Source organism: Asparagus officinalis, chromosome 1, assembly GCF_001876935.1.
Source record: "Asparagus officinalis chromosome 1, Aspof.V1, whole genome shotgun sequence".
Taxonomy (NCBI): Eukaryota; Viridiplantae; Streptophyta; class Magnoliopsida; order Asparagales; family Asparagaceae; genus Asparagus; species Asparagus officinalis.
The window spans coordinates 129,854,548-129,875,022 of record NC_033794.1 but is presented as its reverse complement, the minus strand read 5'-3'; the positions used below and the strand labels follow the sequence as shown (position 1 = coordinate 129,875,022).

Below are 20,475 nucleotides of genomic sequence, written 5' to 3'. Positions count from 1 at the left end.
TCTTAACGGTTGAAGTGCACCGGTGTGTTCTTTTTCCTTTCTTGATTGGCGGCTATCTAATGTTTTGTTTTATCACCTTTGTCCCTTTGCCTTCATGGTATTCAAGTTTAATTCTTTATTGAAGTAGGTCTCAAATTCTTCTTACTGGCATTTTGACCTTCTGAAGGAATTATCTCCTCATTATACGTACCCATCAGTGGGATGTCGATGCGTTACAATGAGAACCCGTGATTCAATGAGTTGCGAAAAGACTCACACTCAGTGGTATCAACCCATTTGAACTTTAAGATATCTATCCAACGAAAAAGTTTACAGACAAGTAACCGGATAACTCCCTATAATACATGCGGTGTACATGCAATTAACCGTTATATCAATTAACACTTCAAAAGGACATCTAATCATTTAAAAATTGCAAAGTTTGAACTAGATTTTCAAACCTCTGCTCAATACTAATCTTTTATGACGACGGCTGCGTAAGCTACACAGATTCTGCACTTAACTCTCCACTATGACAGCATCTCTCTCCGCTATATCAACATATTTCCAACCTTAACATAAGACCGCAATGCACCACATACTATTAACTCTGAAATTTTTATGGAGAAGCAGGAATTGGGTCCGTGCTTGAAATATGTGAAGCAGTATCCTCTTTAGCAATGGCCACATAGTTCACGGGAGCTGCTGGACGATTAGTACTGTCTCTCCTCCCATCTCTACTCGCTGATCTTACTCCATTGCTACCATTCTGATTAGCACTCATAGACTGTCTCCTATTTGGTGTTCCGTTCACACGAGGGCCTGCTGCCTTCTTGGGTCCCACTGGTCGAGCAGGGCTTGGCCTGGAACCGAACAAGGCTTCTTGTTCGGTGTTCATTTGCTCGGTAAACTTCTTCTGATCCTGTAATGAAGTAGAAAATGGAGGTTGATGTTGTTTTATTAGGTTAAAGAGAGGGAGAAAATGTGTTTTATGTTAGTTACCCTCATTCTTCGTTTCTCTTCCTCTCTCTCGTGCCTGAGCATGGTGTACTCGTCAAGCATTGCCAGGAGAGAGACTCCATCATATGTGAATGTTATGCCGTGATCAGCCTCCCATGCTTTTGTTTTAGCCACCAAATTATCAACAAGAGCTGCGCGGACCAAAAGACAAAAGATCGGGATTGGATAATGAATGTAAGGTAATATTTCCAGCAGTATGTACAGCGCAAAGGAAAAAATATGAGGTGGCAGAGAGACTAATCACATGGAAATTGATCTACCTCACCACTTACTATCTTTTGACAGTTCATTTTGCTAAAATAGATGGTAACTCATATCTAATAAGCGCAGCATAATTATCATATACTAGACTTCACACAGTTACTAACAGGTGCATGTACAATAGGGCTTTCCGCAGATGAACATAACCTGATCTATCATTAAAACGGGTTTCCAAATCCAAGATTTGAGCTGTCCAGATTAATGGTTTAAATTTCGGGAATCCTGGATTAAAACATCATAAACCATGAAATGATAACTACAAGCATGTACATTGTGTTACACTGATGAACAGTAAAGATTGTGTCCATGTTCAACATGCATCCAACAGTGACACATGCAAGATCCAACAGTGAACATGCAAGATACCTGGCGTCCATTTGTTGCCCGTACCTATTGTTGAAAAGGCATTTTCGCTTTCTAGCCTATACATGTTTCTCTTCTATAATGACTTTTGAAGTATGCATATTTATTTTCCATTGGGCCGAAGAACAAAAATTGACAAAATTGTAGGCTATAACCCATTAAAGTCTTGATTTTTTAAGAAAGAAAACTTATTTGACATTTGGTACAAACTAACAAAATTAAATTAAAATCATGGGTTTATAACCCATGGAACTTGCCATTAGAATCAGACGAACAAACATTGCCAACATCATGAGTTAGATAACCCACGAAAATCGCGATTTTGAAATAGTCATAATTTATTGCCAGTAGGTAGAATGAACAATAATGGATAAAAATAATGGCTTATAACCCATGAAGATCGTGAATATCGATGTTCACACAATTATTTGTTAAATGGTCGAAACGAACAAAATGGTCAAAATCATGCTTATAGCCCATGGAAATAACAAAGTTTGAAGTACGCATATTAATTTTTCAATTGGTCGAGGAACGAAAATTGACTAAATTGTGAGTTATAGCCTTTGTAAAATCACAATTTTAATGAAAGGAAACTTAATTGACATTTGGTCCAAACTAATGAAACAAACTAAAATTGCGGGTTATAGTCCATGAAAAGACAAATTTTGAAGCACATATAATTACTTGATATTGGGAGGAAACGAAAAAAAATATACCAAAATCGCGAGTCATAACCCACCAAAATCTCGAATTTTGAAGTAGTCTTAATTAATTATCATTAGGTCACATGAACGTTAATAGACAAAAAAACGATGGCTATAGTGTATGAAAATCATGAATATTCAAGTTTGCATAATTAACTGTTAAATGGTCAAAACGAACAAACTAGATAAAAACCATGGATTATAGCCCATGAAAATAACAAACTTTGAAGTAAGCATATCTATTTTTCAAATGGCTGAAAAACGAAAATTTATACAATTGTGAGTTATAGCCCATGAAAATGACGATTTTTAATGAAAGAAAATTCAATTGCCACTGGCTTGAAACTAACAAAGATAGACTAAAATTGTGGATTACAATATATGAAAATCACGAATTTTGAAGTATAGTTACTAAACTTTGGGAGGAAACGAACAAAACTTGCAAAAATAATGGATTTAACCCACCAAAATCACAGAATTTGAAGTGGTCATAATTAATTGTCATTAGGTCGATTGAACGATAATGGACAAAACACGTCAGATATCGCACATGAAAATCATGAAGATTGAAGTTCGCAAATTAATTGCTAAATGGTTGAAACAAAAAAATGGACAAAAACAATGGACTACAATCCACGGAAATAACAAAACTTAAAGTAGGCATATGTATTTTCCATGGGTGGAAGAACCGAAAATTGACAAAATTGCAGGTTATGCACCATGAAAGCCGCGTTTTTTATTGAAAACAAACGTAAATCACATTTGGTGTAAACTAATGAAAATAAACTAAAATCGTGGGTTATATCCCATAAAAACCGCGAATTTTGAAGTACGTATAATTATTTAGTCATTATTGACCAAACAAGTAAAAATTGCCAACATCATGAGTCATAGCCCAGAATATTAACGTTCGCACAATTACATGTTAAATGGCTGAAACGAACAAACTGTACAAAAATCATGGACTAAAGTTTAATGTTACACAAGTGAGCATATGCATGCCACAAATGAAACTGAGGTGCTAAATGAATGCAATTTCAAAACAAGAATAATGAAAGTGTGATAATAAGAATGAGTTAATAAGCAAACTATAGTAAAAGAACAACTTTTAAAAAGGTTACATGTGACAAAAAGTGGGGATGATGTTTTAAGTGAGGTGAGAAAATATTAGTCCGAAGAGCACCTTCGAGACGTCAATATTTCATTCACAGATTGGAATATTGAACACACTATACCCAGACATAATTTCTATTAATTTGAAAATATACAAATTGGAACAATTCCTTAACAGGGTTTGGGTTATGATGAGGCTCCACGGCCCACCATCCCCACATAGTCTACAATGCCAAGCTCTTTGATTAAAAACAATTGAAACAAATTTCTCCTTTTCGATGTCGGACTAATTTTTTTTACCAGTTCACATTTCTTCCTCCTTATTCTTGGTATTTACATTGTACTGCTTCCAATGTCAGACTAAAATTTACTGCTTCGTATTTTTTTCTCTTTGTTCTCAGCAATGTTCAAAAACACAGTTTTATTATTTATGCGATTCAGGAGTTTCTAATGAGTAATCAGATTAATCGTTGATTAAGCGAATTACGTAGGATTATGCATTTTTGAATTTTTAATATATATTTAATAGTTTATCATATGTTCAAATATATAAAATTCTTCAAAATAGAAAATACACTAAGAAAAAACCAATGAACATGCATTTTCATGATCAATAACTAGTCGACTACTTAAAAGTTCAATCCATATATCCAAAGCAATTTTTTGGGATTTAGGTTAGATGGGAATGAGTTGTGTGTTATGGCTTTTGAATTGAGACACCCGTTTCTTTTGAAAAAGTCCGCATAATTAGATTATGCGGGTGCATGAAAAAAAACCTCTATTATGCGGATCATCGCATAATAGGGCACTTTCTCATTTCCTACGTGGTTTGCTTGCTTTCACGTTTAATCCGCCTATTAAGCGGCCTTGTAATCCTTTTTTAGAACATTGGTTCTCATTATTTGCACTCATACTACTATTAGCTCTGAGGTGCAAAGAAAATGTCACAGTCACACCATAAAAACTCCCAACATTTATTCTGACAAAAAAAAAGAAAAAGAAAAAGAGGAGAGTAAAAACTATAATTGGTTTTCAGATAGAAGAAGATAATGCTCCGATCATTTCTATCCTCTAGAGCGCTGCTTTAGCTGTGTGAGCTCCAGCAATGAGCTCCTATGGCACCTCGACCTGAAGCCTCACTCCTCTAGTGACTTCTCCATCCCCATCATCCAAGCAAATTCCTCACTTAAAGATCAAGGTCAAATCTTCACCTCTCCATCAGCAACCTATGTCAGCATCTACAATGGCCATGGCAGACCCAAAGCCTCTCATTTTGAAAATATTAAACTTTACACAAATAATTATTAAATGGTCAAAACGGGCAATGTACAAAAATCATAGACTCTAGCCCATAAAATAATAAAGTTGGAAGTACATTTTTTTTAATAGGATGAAGAACGAAAATTGACAGAACTATGGGTTATAGCCCATGAAAGTCACATTTTTTATGAAAAAACTTAATTGACATTTTGTCCAAACCAACAAAAATAAACTAAAATTGTGGGTTATACACCTATAAAAATTGCGAATTTTGAAGTATGTATAACAAACAAAAATTACCAAAAATGTGGGTTATAACCAACCGAAATCACAAATTTCAAAGTAGTCATTGTTAACTGTTATTAGGTCGAATGAACGATAATGGACCAAAATCGTCGACTTAGGGCATGAAAATCATGAGTGATGAAGTTCGCACAATTAATTGTTAAATGGTTGAGCAAACAAAATGGATAAAAATAATGGACTATTGCCCATGAAAATAATGAATTTTCAAGTACGCAAATTTATTTTATTTGGTCAAATAATAAAATTTGACAAAAAAAATCATGGGTTAAAACTCAATGAAAATTATTTTTTATGAAAGTAAATTTAATTGTCATTGAATTGAAACTTACAAAGACTAACATCATGTATTACAGCCCATGAACACTGTGAATTATGAAGTATGTGTAATTTACTTGCCATTAAGACCGAACGGAGAAAATGCCAACATCATAAGTTATAACCCACCATAATTGCAAATTTTGCAATAGTCATAATTAATTATCATTTGGTCAATGAACAATAGTGGACAAATTCGTTGCTCATAACCTATGAAAATCGCGAATATTTGCACAACTAATTACTAAATGATTGAAGGGAACAAGATGGAAAAAGATAATGAACCATAGCCCATGAAAATAACAAATTTAGAAGTACGTACTTTTATTTTCCAAATGGTCGAAGAACAAAAATTGACAAATTTTTGGGTTAAACCCATGAAAATCGTGATATTTCATGAAAGAAAATTTTATTGCCAGTTGGTCAAACTAACAAAAAAAACTAAAATCATGGGTTATTGCCCATGAAACCGCAAATTTTGAAATACATAATTATTTTCCATTAGGCACCAACACTTGTAAATGATCAAAACAAACAAAATGCACAAAAATCATGGATTACACCCATGAAAATAACAAACTTTGAAGTACACATATTTATTTTCAATTAGTCGCAAAATCAAAAAATTGATAAAATTGGAGACTATAGCATGAAAGTGGCGATTGTTTATGAAAAAGGATTTAACAACCATTAGCTTGAAACTAATAAAGATGGACTAAATTCGTGGATTATAGCCCCATGAAAATCGTGAATTTTCAAGTGCTTATAATACTTGATATTGGGAGGAAATAAACAAAATTGTAAAAAACATGAGTTATAACCCACCAAAATTGCAAAATATGGAATAGTCATAATTAACTATCATTAGACCGAATGAACGATAATGGACAAAAATCGTCAAATATAATGCATGAAAATATCGATATTGAAGTTCGCACAATTAATTGCTAAATGTTTAAAACAAACAAAATGGACAAAAATCATGACCTATATCTAATGATTTTTGCCCATTATCATTGTTCTGTCCTCTGTAACGCTACTTCGGCCGCCTAAGATCCGACGACGGCCTTCTATGGCACCTCAACCAGAATTCTCACTCCTTTGGTGACTTCTACATCATCATGGTCCAAGCAAACTCCTCAGTTGAAGATCAAGGTCAAGTCTTCACCTCAACATCAACAACCTATGTCAACGTCTATGATGGCTACGGCAGACTCGAAGCATCTCATCTCATCAATAATAAAGTTCACACAATTTCTTGTTAAATGGTCAAAACGAACAAATTGTACAAAAATCATGGACTATATCCCATAAAATAACAAAATTTGAAGTACGCATATTTATTTTCCAACTGGACGAAGAAAGAAAATTGACAAAATAATGGGTTATAGTCCATAAGGCGCGATTTTTGACGAAAAAACCTTAATTGACATTTTATTCAAACTAACAAATATAAACTAAAATCATAGGTTATAACCTATGAATATTGTGAATTTAAAGTACATATAATTACTAAATGTTAGGACAAAACGAATGAAAAATGCTAAAACTGTGGGTTATAACCAACCAAATTGCAAAATTGGAAGCAATCATTATTAATTGCTATTGGGTTGAATGAACGATAATGGACTAAAAATGTCGGCTATAGCCCATGAAAATTATGAATATTGAAGTTCGCACAATTAATAGCTAAATGGTTGAAACGAACAAAATATGCACAATAATCATGGATTATAGCCCATGACGAATTTTGATGTATCCAAATGTATATTACTTTGGGTTGAATAATGAAAATTGACAAAAAATCATGGGTTAAAGCCTATAAAAATCGTTGTTTTTTGTGAAAAAAATTTAATTGTCATTACGTTGAAAGTAACAAAGATAGACTAAAACCATGAATTAAAGCCTAGGAAAACCATGAAATTTGAAGTATGTAGTTAGTTGCTATTAAGACCAAACGAAAAAAATGCCAACATTAGTTATAACCCACAATAATCACGAATGTGAAATAGTCATAATTTATTGTCATTCGGCCAAATAAACGATAATAGACAAAATACGCCGCTTAATAGCCTATGAAAATCGCGAATACATTAAAGTTTTCATTATTAATTACTAAATGGTTGAAACGAATAAGATGGACAAAAATCATGAACTATAAACCATGAAAATAATGAATTTGGAAGCATGCATATTTATTTTCCAAATAGTCAAAGATGAAAATCGATAAAATTTTGGGTTATAGCCCATGAAAATGGTGATTTTTCATGAAAGAAAATTTCATTGTCATTAGGCCAAAACTAATGCAAATAAACTAAAATCATAGGTTGTTGCCTAAGAAAACCACAAAATTTGGAGTACGTATAATTATTTGCCATTAGGATGAAACTAACAAAATTTGCCAAAATTGTGCATTCTCACTAACTAAAATCATGATTTTCGAAGTAGTTGTCTCGAGCCGAGTGAATGATAATGGTGTAGGCTATAAAAATTACCTTAACAACAGGAAGATCTAAAAATCCACCTGTATGAGTACGCCCGCACACAGAAGAGCCAGACAAGCTCGCTTTAATCGTCGAGCCCGCCATCAAGAGCTCGATTCCGCCTGCATGTTTGACTCGCCAGCACGAGTCAAGTCCACTCAAGAGTTGAGTTCGTCAGCACGAACGAAGCTCGCCCGCGTGCTTGACTCGCCAGCACGAGTCAAGTCCACGCAATCGCCAAGCTCGCCTACATGACCAGGCGATCAGAAGCTCGCCTGCATACTTGACTCGCCTGCACGAGTTAAGTCCACTCAAGCACTGAGCTCGCCTGCACATTCAGGCAATCAGTCAGGCGACCAACAAACTCGCTGAGCTCGCCAGAGTATTCAGCGACGGTGTTGTCACGTACAGGGATGAGTCTTCCTATTTCCCACGACGTGAGGGAGAAGTACAGTACTCCACACCCATCAAGTAGTTGCCCACAGTACTTGGCGGCGCTGCTCGCCTGCACACTTGATTCGCCTGCACGAGTCAAGTCGACTCAAGCACCGAGCTCGCCTGCCCGTCCAGGCAATCAGCCAGGCGACCAACAAACTCGCCAAATTCGCTAGAATACTCGACGGTTGTGCTGTCATGTACAGGAATTGTCCTTCCCATTTCCCACGACGTGAGGAGGGAGTATAGTACTCAGCATCCATCAAGTAGCCGCCGCGCACAGTACAAGTGAGAGGCATGGCATCCCTCAACAGTACATGGTCACATCCCATGATTCAAGAGAGTGACCATGCTATCGCTTCTCTATTTAAGAGCCTCTCGTGGCTACAGGCAAAGGGTTTGGTTGGTTCGTTGGCTCTCAGCTCTCAGTTGAGTTAGCGACCCGCTCTTTGCATTGCTCTTGCACTGTAGCATCTTCTTCCAGCTTTCAGCCTTGATAGCCTTGAAGCTCGGGAACTCGAACTCGATCAACACGAGTTTTTACTGCGTACTGAAGCTCGCCTGTAACTTCGATCGGATCGTCTAAGGGAAGCAAACTCGACGCGAACACGAGGGAGGCGTCCTATCGCTACTAAAAACCCCACGTTAAACAAGGAGGGCATTCCCTCCGTTTCTGTTATAACTTTGATTCATTAGTTTGTAATAAGCTATTCTTATCAATACAAATAAAATCCTCATTCCAGGAAATAAAATTTTACACCTACAAATGGTACAAAAAATCGACTATAGCGTACGCAAATCACGAATACTGGAGTTCGCACATGCTCGTTAGATGGTCAAAATGAACAAAATAGTAAAAAATCATGGACTATAGCTAATAAAAATAATGAATTGAAATAAGCATATTTATTTTCCTATTGGTAGAAGAATAAAAATTGTAAAAATTGTGGGTTATAGCTTATGCAAATTGCGAATTTTGAAGTGCGTTAATTACTTAATATTAGGACAAAATAAATAAAAATTGCCAAAAGCATGGGTTATAACCTACCACAATAGCAAATTTTTAAGCAATCATAATTAATTATCATTTAGTCAAATGGACAATGATGAACAAAAATCACGGGTTACAATAGCCCATGGAAATTTTGATTTTTGGAGCTCACACAATTACTTGTGAAATGGTTGACACGAACAAAATGGACAAAAATTATGGACAATAGCCAATGAATATAATGAATTTTAAAGTAAGCATATTTATTTTCCAATTGGTTGAAGAACGAAAAATAATAAACTTGTGGGTTATGGTTGATGAATGTCACGAATTTTTATGAAAGAAAATTTAATTAGAATTGGGTTCAAACTAACAAATATAAACTAAAATTGTGGATAATAGCCCATGAAGACTGCGAATTTCGAAGTACGAGACATTACTCGCCAAGTTGCCATTAAGACCAAACAAAAAAAAACTTGCCATGAGTTACCCATCAAAATAGCGAACTTTGAAGTAATGAATTTTATAGTACATATTTATTTTCCAATTGGTCAAAGAAAGAAAATTTAAAGATTTTGAGTTATAGCCTATGAAAATAACAATTTGTTAACAAAGACATTTAATTGCCATGGGTTGAAACTAACAAAGATAGACTAAAATTGTTGATTATAGGACATGAAAACTATAAATTTTAAAATACATGTAGTTACTTGTCAGTAGGACCAAACAAACAAAAATTCCCAAGATTATGAGTTATAACCCATCAAAATGGCAAATTATGTAGTCATAATTAACTACCATTAAGTACCACGAAAACTGCGAATAGTAAAGTTCATACAATTAGTTTTTAATGGTCGAAACAAATAAAATGGACAAAAACCATAGAATATAACTCATGAAAACAATGAATTTTGAAGTACGCATATTTATTTTCCAATTGGTCGAAGAATGAAAAGTGACCAAATTGTAGGTTATAGCCCCCCTTGTGATCACAATTTTTTATGAAAGAAATTTTAATTGTCATTGAGTTGAAACTGAGGTTATAGAAAGCGCTAGGCGGCTGAGGAGCCCTAATCCTAAACCAAACATTTCCTTACCTTTGTTGCCCATCGGTAATTTTTTAGTGAATGAACTATAACGGACAAAAAACGTCAGCTATAGTGTATAAAAATCGCTAATTTTAAAGTTTACACAGTTAATTGCTAAATCGTCAAAAGACTTAAAATGAGCAAAATGGGAAAGAAAAATCATGGAATACAACTCATGAAAAAACATATTTTGAACCAAGCATTTATTTTCCAATTGGCCAAAGAACAGAAATTGACAAACTTATGAATTATAGTCCTTGAAAATTGTGACATTTTATGAAAGAAACTTTAATTGCCATTTGATCGAAAATAACAAAAATAAACTAAAATTCTGGGTTATAGCCATGAAAACGTGAATTTTGGAGTACGTATAATCACTTGCCACTTAGATAAAATGATAAAAATTGCCAAAATCGTGAATTTGAAGTAATAATAAATTAACATTGGGTAGAAAGAACGATAATGGAAAAATCGTGCGCTACAGCCAACATTACAAAAAGTGCTAAGCGACCTAGGCGTTAGACCAGACACCTAGAGCCTAGATGCCTAGGCAGAAGCCTAGAACCTAGGCACTTTCCTAATTTTTAGTTTTTAATTACAATTTATGATGGTCAATGTTAATGTTATGGAAAGTTTAGGCATTGGACTGACGTGTATGGGGTTTTACTGAAGGTCGGGAGAGGTAGAAAAGGTGTTTATAGTCGGAGGTTAGAGGACGTGGAGACTACAATGGAGAAAATTACGATAATGCCTAAAGGGTGCAATCCCTGTAGCCAACCACACTCCCACAAGCGCTCCCAAAACCTACGTGGACAGCCTAGGTACTGCTTAGACGCTAGGTAGGTGACTAAGATACTACTGAGGCCTAGGTGAGTACCTAGACGCTAGGTAGGTGACTAAGATACTACTGAGGCCTAGGTGTGTGCCTAGGCAGGCTAGGCGCAGGCTTTTTAAAATATTGGCTATAGCCCATGAAAATCATAAATATTGAAGTTCGCACAATTCGTTGCCAAATGGTGAAAATACAAATTTTGTAGCATGTATAATTACTTGCTATTTAGATGAAATGGATAAAAATTGCCAAAATCGGGAGTTACTGCACATCTAGCTCATGAATTTTGTAGTAATAATTCATTGATGTTGGGTCGAAAGAAAGATAGTGGACAAAAGTCGGGGCTAAATCCCATGAAAACCGTAAATATTAAAGTTCACACAATTAACTGCTAAATGGTTGAAACAAGCAAAATGGACAAAATCCATGGACTATATACACCATGAAAATAATAAATTTTGAAGTATGCATATTTATTTTCCATTAGGTTGAAGAACAAAAATTGACAAAAAAATCATGGGTTGATAATCTTGAGCTAATAGATAATATTGTAGATTTAGAAGTGTACTCCTTTTGTAGATGTTGGAAATGGAGATCTACAACGATGTAAATTTTTTCTTGTGCAAGTGTATCCTAATTATACTGAAAAAATTGGGAACTGAGGAAGCAAATATGATTTATTTTATCCTTCGAAGGATTATCGTTAGAAAATACTTAGCTTACACTTCCACTTATCTGATCCTCTCCTTTTCTAAGTCTAGTACTGGAAAAAATACAAAATTAAAAATGTAACTTTTTTTGTTGCCTGTACCTATTGTCGAACAGGCATTCTTTTTTTAAAGTATAAATATCTCACATATCTTTTGGACCTTAGCTCCCTGTTTTCTGTTTATTGGGTGAGATTTCATGGGTTTCCTCATTGGTGTTTAGGGTTATGAATCCTGACGTATATCATGTATTATATTATTCATAACATACCCTAACGTATATCATGCATTATATTATTCATAATATACCCCTCACCCGTACGCGCAAACACACATACCCAGAGACATGCAAGCTCACTTACAAACACATAAAATCACCATGTCAGGAAGGTATTAGCATTAGTTTCATACAATTTCGTATATGCATGACCTGCCATGTTGTATATTGTGTCTATGCAATGTAGCATACTGTTTTAGTCGATGAAAATTATGGACCATAAGAAATGACTTCTTTAGCGTGCATGCACACAATTTCTCAAGCAAACATGAAAATGTGCTGTTCCAAGAGAAGTACAGGGGAACAAAAATGTCTGGTTGCAGAAATATAGTAAAAAAAACTACTTAACAGGACTGGAATATCTATAAAATACCTGGTATTTTATTAAGCAGTACACGAGCTTTTTCAGCACGCTTAAGATTTAAGTGGGCACCTCTGCTTGAACTGTATCTGTTCTCGTCCTGTAGAACCAAACATGATAAATTAGAAAGGGTTTATTAACATCCTTTTCAATATAAACTTATGTATCTTCTTTTTTCTTTTTCCGATATTGGTGGTAGCTTTTTGATATGTGGTAAATTGGGTCATTTAATTTAGCGGGTCCTAGGGTCACTATAGTTTTAGGTTTGGCCCATTATGAGAGTTAAGGAGTTATCACTCACTATTCAAATGATTTGTGGGTGTCACTTTACCACCAAACAGTATAGATTAGAAGGGGCTTATTAACTAGTGACAATGGGTGTATTTATCAAAAGAACACACTTCCTAAAGAATGATACTTTTGGTTTCCAGCATTCTCCAGTCATCACATGCTTCAAAGCGAAGGGAGAAGTTCAGTTTGTAAACCTTCGATAATAAAGCCTAACAATTACGATTATAGCCTTTCTATCTCTGATGATCTTTTTCCAAAAGAATTGGCAAAAGAGACATAAAGTGTTGAGAGAAAGTTGGGAAATGTCAATGCAACATAAATTGTAGCTATTCGTGTATGTCTAGTGAAAACTCTTGGAAGGATGAGTACAAAGTTGTCGATCTATTTTTATGTACTAATAGTTGGCATCTATTCAATCAGAGTACAACTAGACTTCTAATACAACTAGATATTCTACCACATCTGTTTCTATGTACCAATATTTGTCACATATTCAAGCAAAGTCTAAACTGGAATTCTGGGAAGCCAGTTGGCGTCCAAAAGCTGAGGCCCTAATAATAGACTGAGACTATTTGCACCCAAAAGGTTGTCTACTTGTTCATAGATCTCAATCACATATTAAAGATCACACTCCCACTTGTTTTCTGATGTGGGCCTAAACCTTAGCTTGATTTGTCCCATTAATACTGGGTGATTTCAACTATAAGCAAGACACAAAGCTAAAATCTGTATTGGCTCATATCTGATGATTAATGAGTTCAAACAGCATGATGTTTCAACCCTCGAGCCATGGCGGCATTCTTTTATTACTTGCCCCTATCTTGGTGGAAACAATCTTAATATTTCAACTTGAGCAATTCTAGACCCATCTTTAGAGTTATGTTTTATGATGGTACAACCGTACAAGTTATGTGCCAATCACCAAATCATTGAACTATTAACCTACATGCACCATTGTCCCTTCCTAAGCTTGACCTCGTCAATCACCGCTATTGACTTGGTATCAACTTGGCATTAACTTGTACACGTTATGAGACATCAATAATGGTTTAAGCCAATTTAAACTGAAGGGGTCAACCATTACGCCTTACATCCCAGACGCAAAGCCAACAAATATCCTATTCATAACACACTAATGAAATCGTGCCATTCGAGACCCAACAGCAGCTGTTATGAAAGAAATGAATGCTTCTTGACAAGTCAAATGAAAGAAAGATACATGATTAGAATGAATCGTGTGTAATTGAAGTGGTACACACACACACAAAACCTAAGTAAAACATAAGTATGTGTCACCATCAGAAATTTAAAGAACAATCTGGGATTTCTTTTGTAATTTATATCGGATATATTCTGTGCCTAAGATAAAAGGGTCATCTTGCCTTCATCCCTTCTAATTAGATTACAACTTTACAAGTATACAGTGACTAGTTGAGTGCACTCATTCTTTTCATGTTTAATTAAGTAATACAGTGTAAAGAAGTTTGTAAAAATAAATTTTTAGCTTTGCAATGTATGTGGACTAACAAGCAAATTTCCATTACACTTTCTAAACAATGAGTCAACATTTACCCGATTATAGTCTTCAAGCCAGCTCTCTTCTTCGCAGGCTGACATCCATTTCTCTACCCTTTCCAATATTTCTTTTCTGGTAAAGGCCTCCTCTTTGGCCTTTGATATCTTACTATCCATGTCGGCTAGTAATTCTGAAGGCTCAACATTCCCTGTTTCTATCAGAGCCATTATTTTCTCCCTGGCAGCTGTAGGATCTACCTCTATGTGAGCATGGGCATAAATGTCTTCAAGTTCAGATTGTCTCTTCATAGCAATTTCCTTCATCTTGCTAGCCTTTAATGAATCCAGTCTTTCAACCTCCACTTCAGCCTTCACACAGCACAGTTCAAAATCAAAACAAAAGGTCCACACTTCCAAAACTGCAATCTTCCAAAATATGGGTTTGTGAATCCTAACCTGCTCAATTAAGTCAAGTGCAAGGGCACCAGGAACAGTGACATCATCTACTGAAGCAGACGCGCTGTAAATAATATGATTGAATAAATTGCGTTCTTCTACCGGAGTATCCATCAAGTTCCAAAGGTCAGTTAACTGTGCAACCAACTCTTGAAGCTGAGAAGCAATTCAGAATAAGAATCAATCCAGTGAATAAATACAATCAATCTATTGAACAATTAAGTGGTAGTTTTATAATTTAAGCAAAGGTTAAAATTTTACGAATGAGGTGTATTGGAGATAAATTAATATGATAGGAGATATGTACTTGCCCCACCTGAATCTAATAACATTCTGCATTTAGTTTTAACAGGTGCGAACATGAGTTGTGTTTTTGAAAATGAAAGCTTAAAAATTCAACGCAGGGTAAGAACTTTATGTATGCCCAAAAGTAATCTTAAGCATGATTTCCACCTTCCTAACTTCTGTTGGTACAGTAGTAGTTACTAAGCATGATTTAGTGTCAAAGTAATCTAAGCATGATTTAATGTCAAAGTAATTATTGTACCAGCGAAACAGGAACATTGAACGCAAAGTAGTTTCCATTTATTTCTCTGTACCAATAGTTGCCATCTATTCAAGCAGAAATCAAACTGAAATTTTGAATGTGGCGGTTGCAGCTTGAAAAGTGTGGTATTAGATTGAGAGTGTTTTGCCTTTAAAAGGTTGCCTATTTGTTCTTAGATCTGAACCACATACTACTAGTATTCCCCTTCTATGTTCACAGAATTATGTACAAAGAAGATGAAAACCAGTTATTCTCCCACTTCCCTTTGTGTTTACCAATAGTCAACATCTATTCAAGCAAAGTCCAAGTTGGAATTCTGGAATGACATATGAAGCTTGAAAATTGAGGTGTTAGTAACAGATGATACTACCTCGCAGTCAAAAGGAACAATCACGTTTTAGTGTCAAGGTTAAAATTGAATCTCAGCAAAGTTAATCTAAGCACGATTTAATGACAAAAAACTGGTGTGGTAGATGCTGAGGTACAATAGTAGTTACTTGACATTAAATAATACGAAAAGCAACAATCATTACAGTGACGGAATACTGCCTTGAGGTAGGGCTAATGAAACATGCATGGTGGCAATTAAAAAGGATTTATATTTGTTATCATAACCAAGGAGATGGGTAGAGCTTGATGAAAGAAAACAGTATGTTTAATCGATTAACTTTGGGTGTAAGGCTTGTTTTATTGTTGTTTACTAGGCCTAAAATCAACATGTATACAATAAGAAATACAGTATTTTAGCCAGTAAAGCAGAAAAAGACAAGCATACTAGATCACACCTCTCTATGGAGATGCTACTTAACATTGCACAAGGAGGGCTACCTTTTGCAGTCTCAGCTTTTTATCTTCTACAAGAGATCCAACCATTCCAGAAAGCTTGGATAAGGTTTCATTGCTAATACTCTTGGATTGAACACTAATAGAGTCATCAAGACTTGGATGAACTTCATTTATTGTACTGAAAAAATCCATCCCCAAGACAGAACAAAGAGCATGAATGTTGCTCACAAAATCAAGAACTTTGTGCAATCTATCACTCTGTCAAAACAAAAGAATGGTTATCAGGCAAATTCCAATCTCTACGAATAAAGAAGGTTAAAATATTTAGTTTCCGGAAAAAACCTTTTCTTTCTGAAGTTCTAGGAGTTGAGACTGGAATTCATCCAACTTCTTCAGTGATAAATCATCCTCATCAACCTGTGGTTTCCCTATATGCTCATCAAGTTTCAAGTTTCCGACGATCTCAGCTTGTATTTTTCTAATTTGTGACTGTACATCAGCAAAACTATGTACTCTCTCCTCCTTTTGTTTGCGTAACAGTTCCAATGCTGGAGCTATAGCTTCTAGTTGCTCCTTGATTGTGCAGGATGACTTATCAGGCTGCATAAACCTATGTTGTTAGTTATGGCCACCATACTACCAATCAAACTTGGGGTGTGTTTGGCAACTTCATAAAACTTGTTTTAGCTGGTACAATTTCGGTCCAATACCTTGTTTTTAATTTGGCAAAAGTTGGGTCCAAATTGAACTAGTTCTTTCTAGTTCAAAATGTAGCCCTAAACTAGTTCCTTTGGGGACCAACTCTTACATGTTTCGACTTTGTCCTAGTTAAGATAAAACTAGTCTAACCCAATTCTATTTTGAAGTTGCCAAACACACCTATACAGTGAGTATTCATGTACCCATTGCCATATAAGCAACAGTTATGAAAACTAGGGTCCTGTCAAATGCATGCAAGAAATTAAAAAATGGACAATTATTATTGATATAACTAGTTCCCTCTAGCTGTAGTTGGTATTAGATAGTTTTAATTCCCTGAAGTTTAAAGAACTGCTTGGTGATATATGAATACGCGTATATGTATTGTCAATATGCACATTCCAGAACTTCCTAGGTTATTTCAAATGTCAGCATATATTAGCTAACAATTGCAAGTGTATACAGGTAGGCTTAGACGTCCATTACAGCTTTTCAATACAAGATAATTCCTCCTGACAGGGGATGAAACAAGAAAGATAACAAAAGAGAACAAAAGAAAACTAAAATTTCAGCTCATGCTTGTATCAAAGGCCTGATGTATAAATCAATGTTATCTTGCCAGTTAAGGTCCCACGCCAGCAAAATTAGCGTCTTATACCAAAACTGAACCATAGAATCTATAAATTTCATAATTTTTTTCATGACATCATCTTAAACATCTGATGGGGGATGAAGAAGAAATAAAAGAAAAGAAAAAAATTTAAAATTTCTTCTGCATCAATGGCCTCACGCCTGAATCAATAATTTCAGGGCAATTAAAATCTCATATCCGAGATTGAATCACACAATCTAAAATTCATAACTTTTTCAGGGCGTACTTATCGTAACTTTGTTGAAGAGAAACTACACACTTTTATAATCTTATAACTTGATCACCAAATAAATATTTAAATAATATTATACTACTTTGCACATCTACCATGAAGGATAATTTACCCTAACAATCAGCATACATAGATTAAATTTTTGAGATACCAAAGCACTAGATATTTCGGGTAAGATAGAAGTAAGACATTTACCATCCATGTCAAAACACCTGTTGTGAGTTCATAAGTTCTCTTTGTGCCCCTGTCCACTTTGTTTAATAAATCGTCTTAGTGTTTATGTAACTGTGTAAGTAACCGTAGCCTTTTGTTTTCTTATCACTTTGGCGGTCTTATCCCCGATGACTGAAGAGATAATCAACTCAATCTTGGATTTGTTTTGAAATTCTCTTTACAACAAAATGCAAGCCAAAAATGCACAGAATAGGAGGTAACATGATAACAAGAATTTGCTTATTTGTATATATAATGCAAAGGGGTAGCAGCAGCCTGCCCATACACAGCCATCCGGCCAACTCTAAAGAGATAAACAGGACCCATTCACCCAACAATAACAATAATAATGCATGATTTTGCACTCACAACCCCTTTGAAAAGTAAAAGTTCACTATAAAAAAATAATATAACACTACAGCTGCATATAAAATAAATATTTGTGAACCAAATTTTTATGGCATGCATAAGCATATGCAAAAAATCTAATGTCTTTACTGTCCAGGGACTGCATGCAACAGTTAAGTATGAAGCTAATTATGTATCATGGATTCATGATAAGAATAATCACTCACAGCGCTTGCACAAGTCTCTTCCCCAAGAGCAGCAAGAAGTCTGGAAAGTTCTGATCTGGAATCAGCCAAAGCTTGAAGAAGTAGTGCCCTTGACTTAGCTGCTTGATCAACTTTCCTCCTGTAAACATCCAAGCACTCCTGCTCTAGCTGAAGCAGCAATTTATCACGCTCCTCATCACTTTCACCAACCTCATCCCATATGATCTAAACACAAAATGTTCAACATTATTTGAAGCTTTGCAATTGCATCTTTTATGAAGGCAAATTCTGAGTGAACAACTTGAATTACCTGTAATTGCTGCAGTAAAGACCCACATGTGGTTTCACCCATTAATGGACTCTGAGAACCCACAACAGTCATTTCTATATGAGGGAGACATGCCATGAAGAGTGTTAGAAAACTGAAATCTTTGGTTAAAACAAGTTAACTGACCGAAAAAAAAATGAAGCAAGTTAGCATGCTCTTTAGCAGTAACACAAGAATGTACACAGCCTGAACCAACTGTATGATGTTACCTGCGAGCTACATGAAATTGAATAAAATTGGATCAAGCTTTACTTATAAGCTCAAAATTGTGTGTATACAGCCCAATGAGAAACTTTTACGCTCCAAGCAGGATTTTTCCTGTTATAATCCTAGCTGATTAGCATATAACAGTTCCCATCCGTCTCATGACAAATTCCCACAAGATTGATAGAGAAATTTCATTTTCAGGTCATTCAACTCCAATTATCCTATTTCATATCACACATTTCAGCAGCACATTTCAACTTTCAATAGGTGCACTACCATAAACTGAACCAAAGGAAAGAGGGCGAAAGGCCAACACACAGACTACAATGAAAGACAATGCAGGCCTAGAATTGATAACGTATGACATCATCTAGATGCAAACCACTAGCTTCAAAAAAAATAAAAATGAATTTTGCGACTTAGTCCCAGGTTGCTAAGTACTGCAGTAGTCGAGGGTCCTCAAGAAGTGACCGGCAATCTAAGAAAATGTGCTTGGGTTCAACATCTTTAAACGGTACAAATCCTCAAATGAAATTATATACAACAACAGCTACATGAATCCTATTCTTCCATTCCATTCTACTCCGGGCCATCTCCTCAGTCAACGAAAACTGTACGATTTACATTCATTTGACCAGCCTGCCACTCGGGGGGTGACTCGTCATAGGTAGTCAACGAAACTACGATCAAATATCAAAACATCGCATTTTTCCTAGTCGTGGAGCTTAACAGTAGCTCATCCCGGATCACAGGCTAAGACAAAAGCGTGTGTTTAGCCTCTCGATTTTTTCAATTAATTCGTATCATACAGCTACAGAACAAAATGAAGCAAAATCCACTGAAAACCTTAGGCGTAACCAAATGCAAATGCTAGCCCCAGCTCCGCCCAAAACATTAAAAAAAATAATATCCAAGAATTCGCTTCAAGAACCTCACCAAAACCCCCTCATTACCTCCAAACCCGCAGCCAATTCAACCAAGAGAACCCACATTATTCACAAACTCATAAGTACCCCAATCCCGAAACCCTAAAGATCCAACATTTACCAAGTCGAGAAAGTTTGCACTAAGAGGAAAGAAAACAAAAACAAAAACAGAATTGTTCACGAGATCAGCAGCGAAAAGCTAAGCATGCAGAGACTTACGAAGAATCGAGAGAGAGAGAGATCCTCGAGATCTTCGATCTGAGGGCGGAGCAGAAGGAGAGAGACGAAGAGTTGCTGCTCCTTCAGACAGAGAAAGTACAGTGGAGAAAGAAAAGGACACCACCGGTCGCTTGAAAAAGTTGAAACTTTGGTTTTAATGATGGCGTGATGCCAGCACCTGCTGCCGGTGAGATTACCCCCACGGTTTTGGTTTAAATTTGTTTAATTCTATTATTAGGGCTTCCTTGCATGTATTTACCCCTAAGTCTTTAACATTGAAATAGTCTATACTACCCAAAATTAAAGTGGCAGGGGGGATTTTAGGATTTCTTATTTAAGGGGCTGTTTGGTTTCC

At 35.6% G+C, this 20,475-nt stretch overlaps 1 protein-coding gene across 2 annotated transcripts; it reads right to left on the bottom strand.

Annotated features, from left to right (window-relative positions):
• LOC109849676 (65-kDa microtubule-associated protein 1-like) lies at positions 262-20,259 on the bottom strand. 2 transcript variants are annotated; one of them, XM_020419637.1, is made up of 10 exons: positions 20,121-20,258; positions 18,751-18,824; positions 18,462-18,665; positions 16,433-16,690; positions 16,133-16,348; positions 14,758-14,913; positions 14,359-14,670; positions 12,508-12,595; positions 982-1,130; positions 262-901 (listed from the first exon to the last, which is right to left on the bottom strand). In XM_020419637.1, the coding sequence occupies exons 2-10, from the start codon at positions 18,820-18,822 to the stop codon at positions 599-601; spliced, it is 1,758 nt and encodes a 585-aa protein (XP_020275226.1). In that variant the 5' UTR covers positions 18,823-18,824; positions 20,121-20,258; the 3' UTR covers positions 262-598. The 2 variants fall into 2 exon arrangements, with proteins under 2 accessions (XP_020275226.1, XP_020275162.1); XM_020419573.1 differs by having other exon boundaries at positions 14,359-14,913; positions 20,121-20,259.

What these genes read in the sequence shown, in the direction of transcription:
- LOC109849676 (XM_020419573.1), bottom strand. Translation starts at nt 18,822, where the DNA reads ATGACTGTTGTGGGTTCTCAGAGTCCATTAATGGGTGAAACCACATGT. An exon ending in CTTTACTGCAGCAATTACAG is followed by an intron (nt 18,666 to 18,750) that starts GTAATTCAAGTT and finishes TTTTGTGTTTAG; the next exon opens with ATCATATGGGATGAGGTTGG. An exon ending in AAAAGCTGAGACTGCAAAAG is followed by an intron (nt 14,914 to 16,132) that starts GTAGCCCTCCTT and finishes ATTGCTTCTCAG; the next exon opens with CTTCAAGAGTTGGTTGCACA.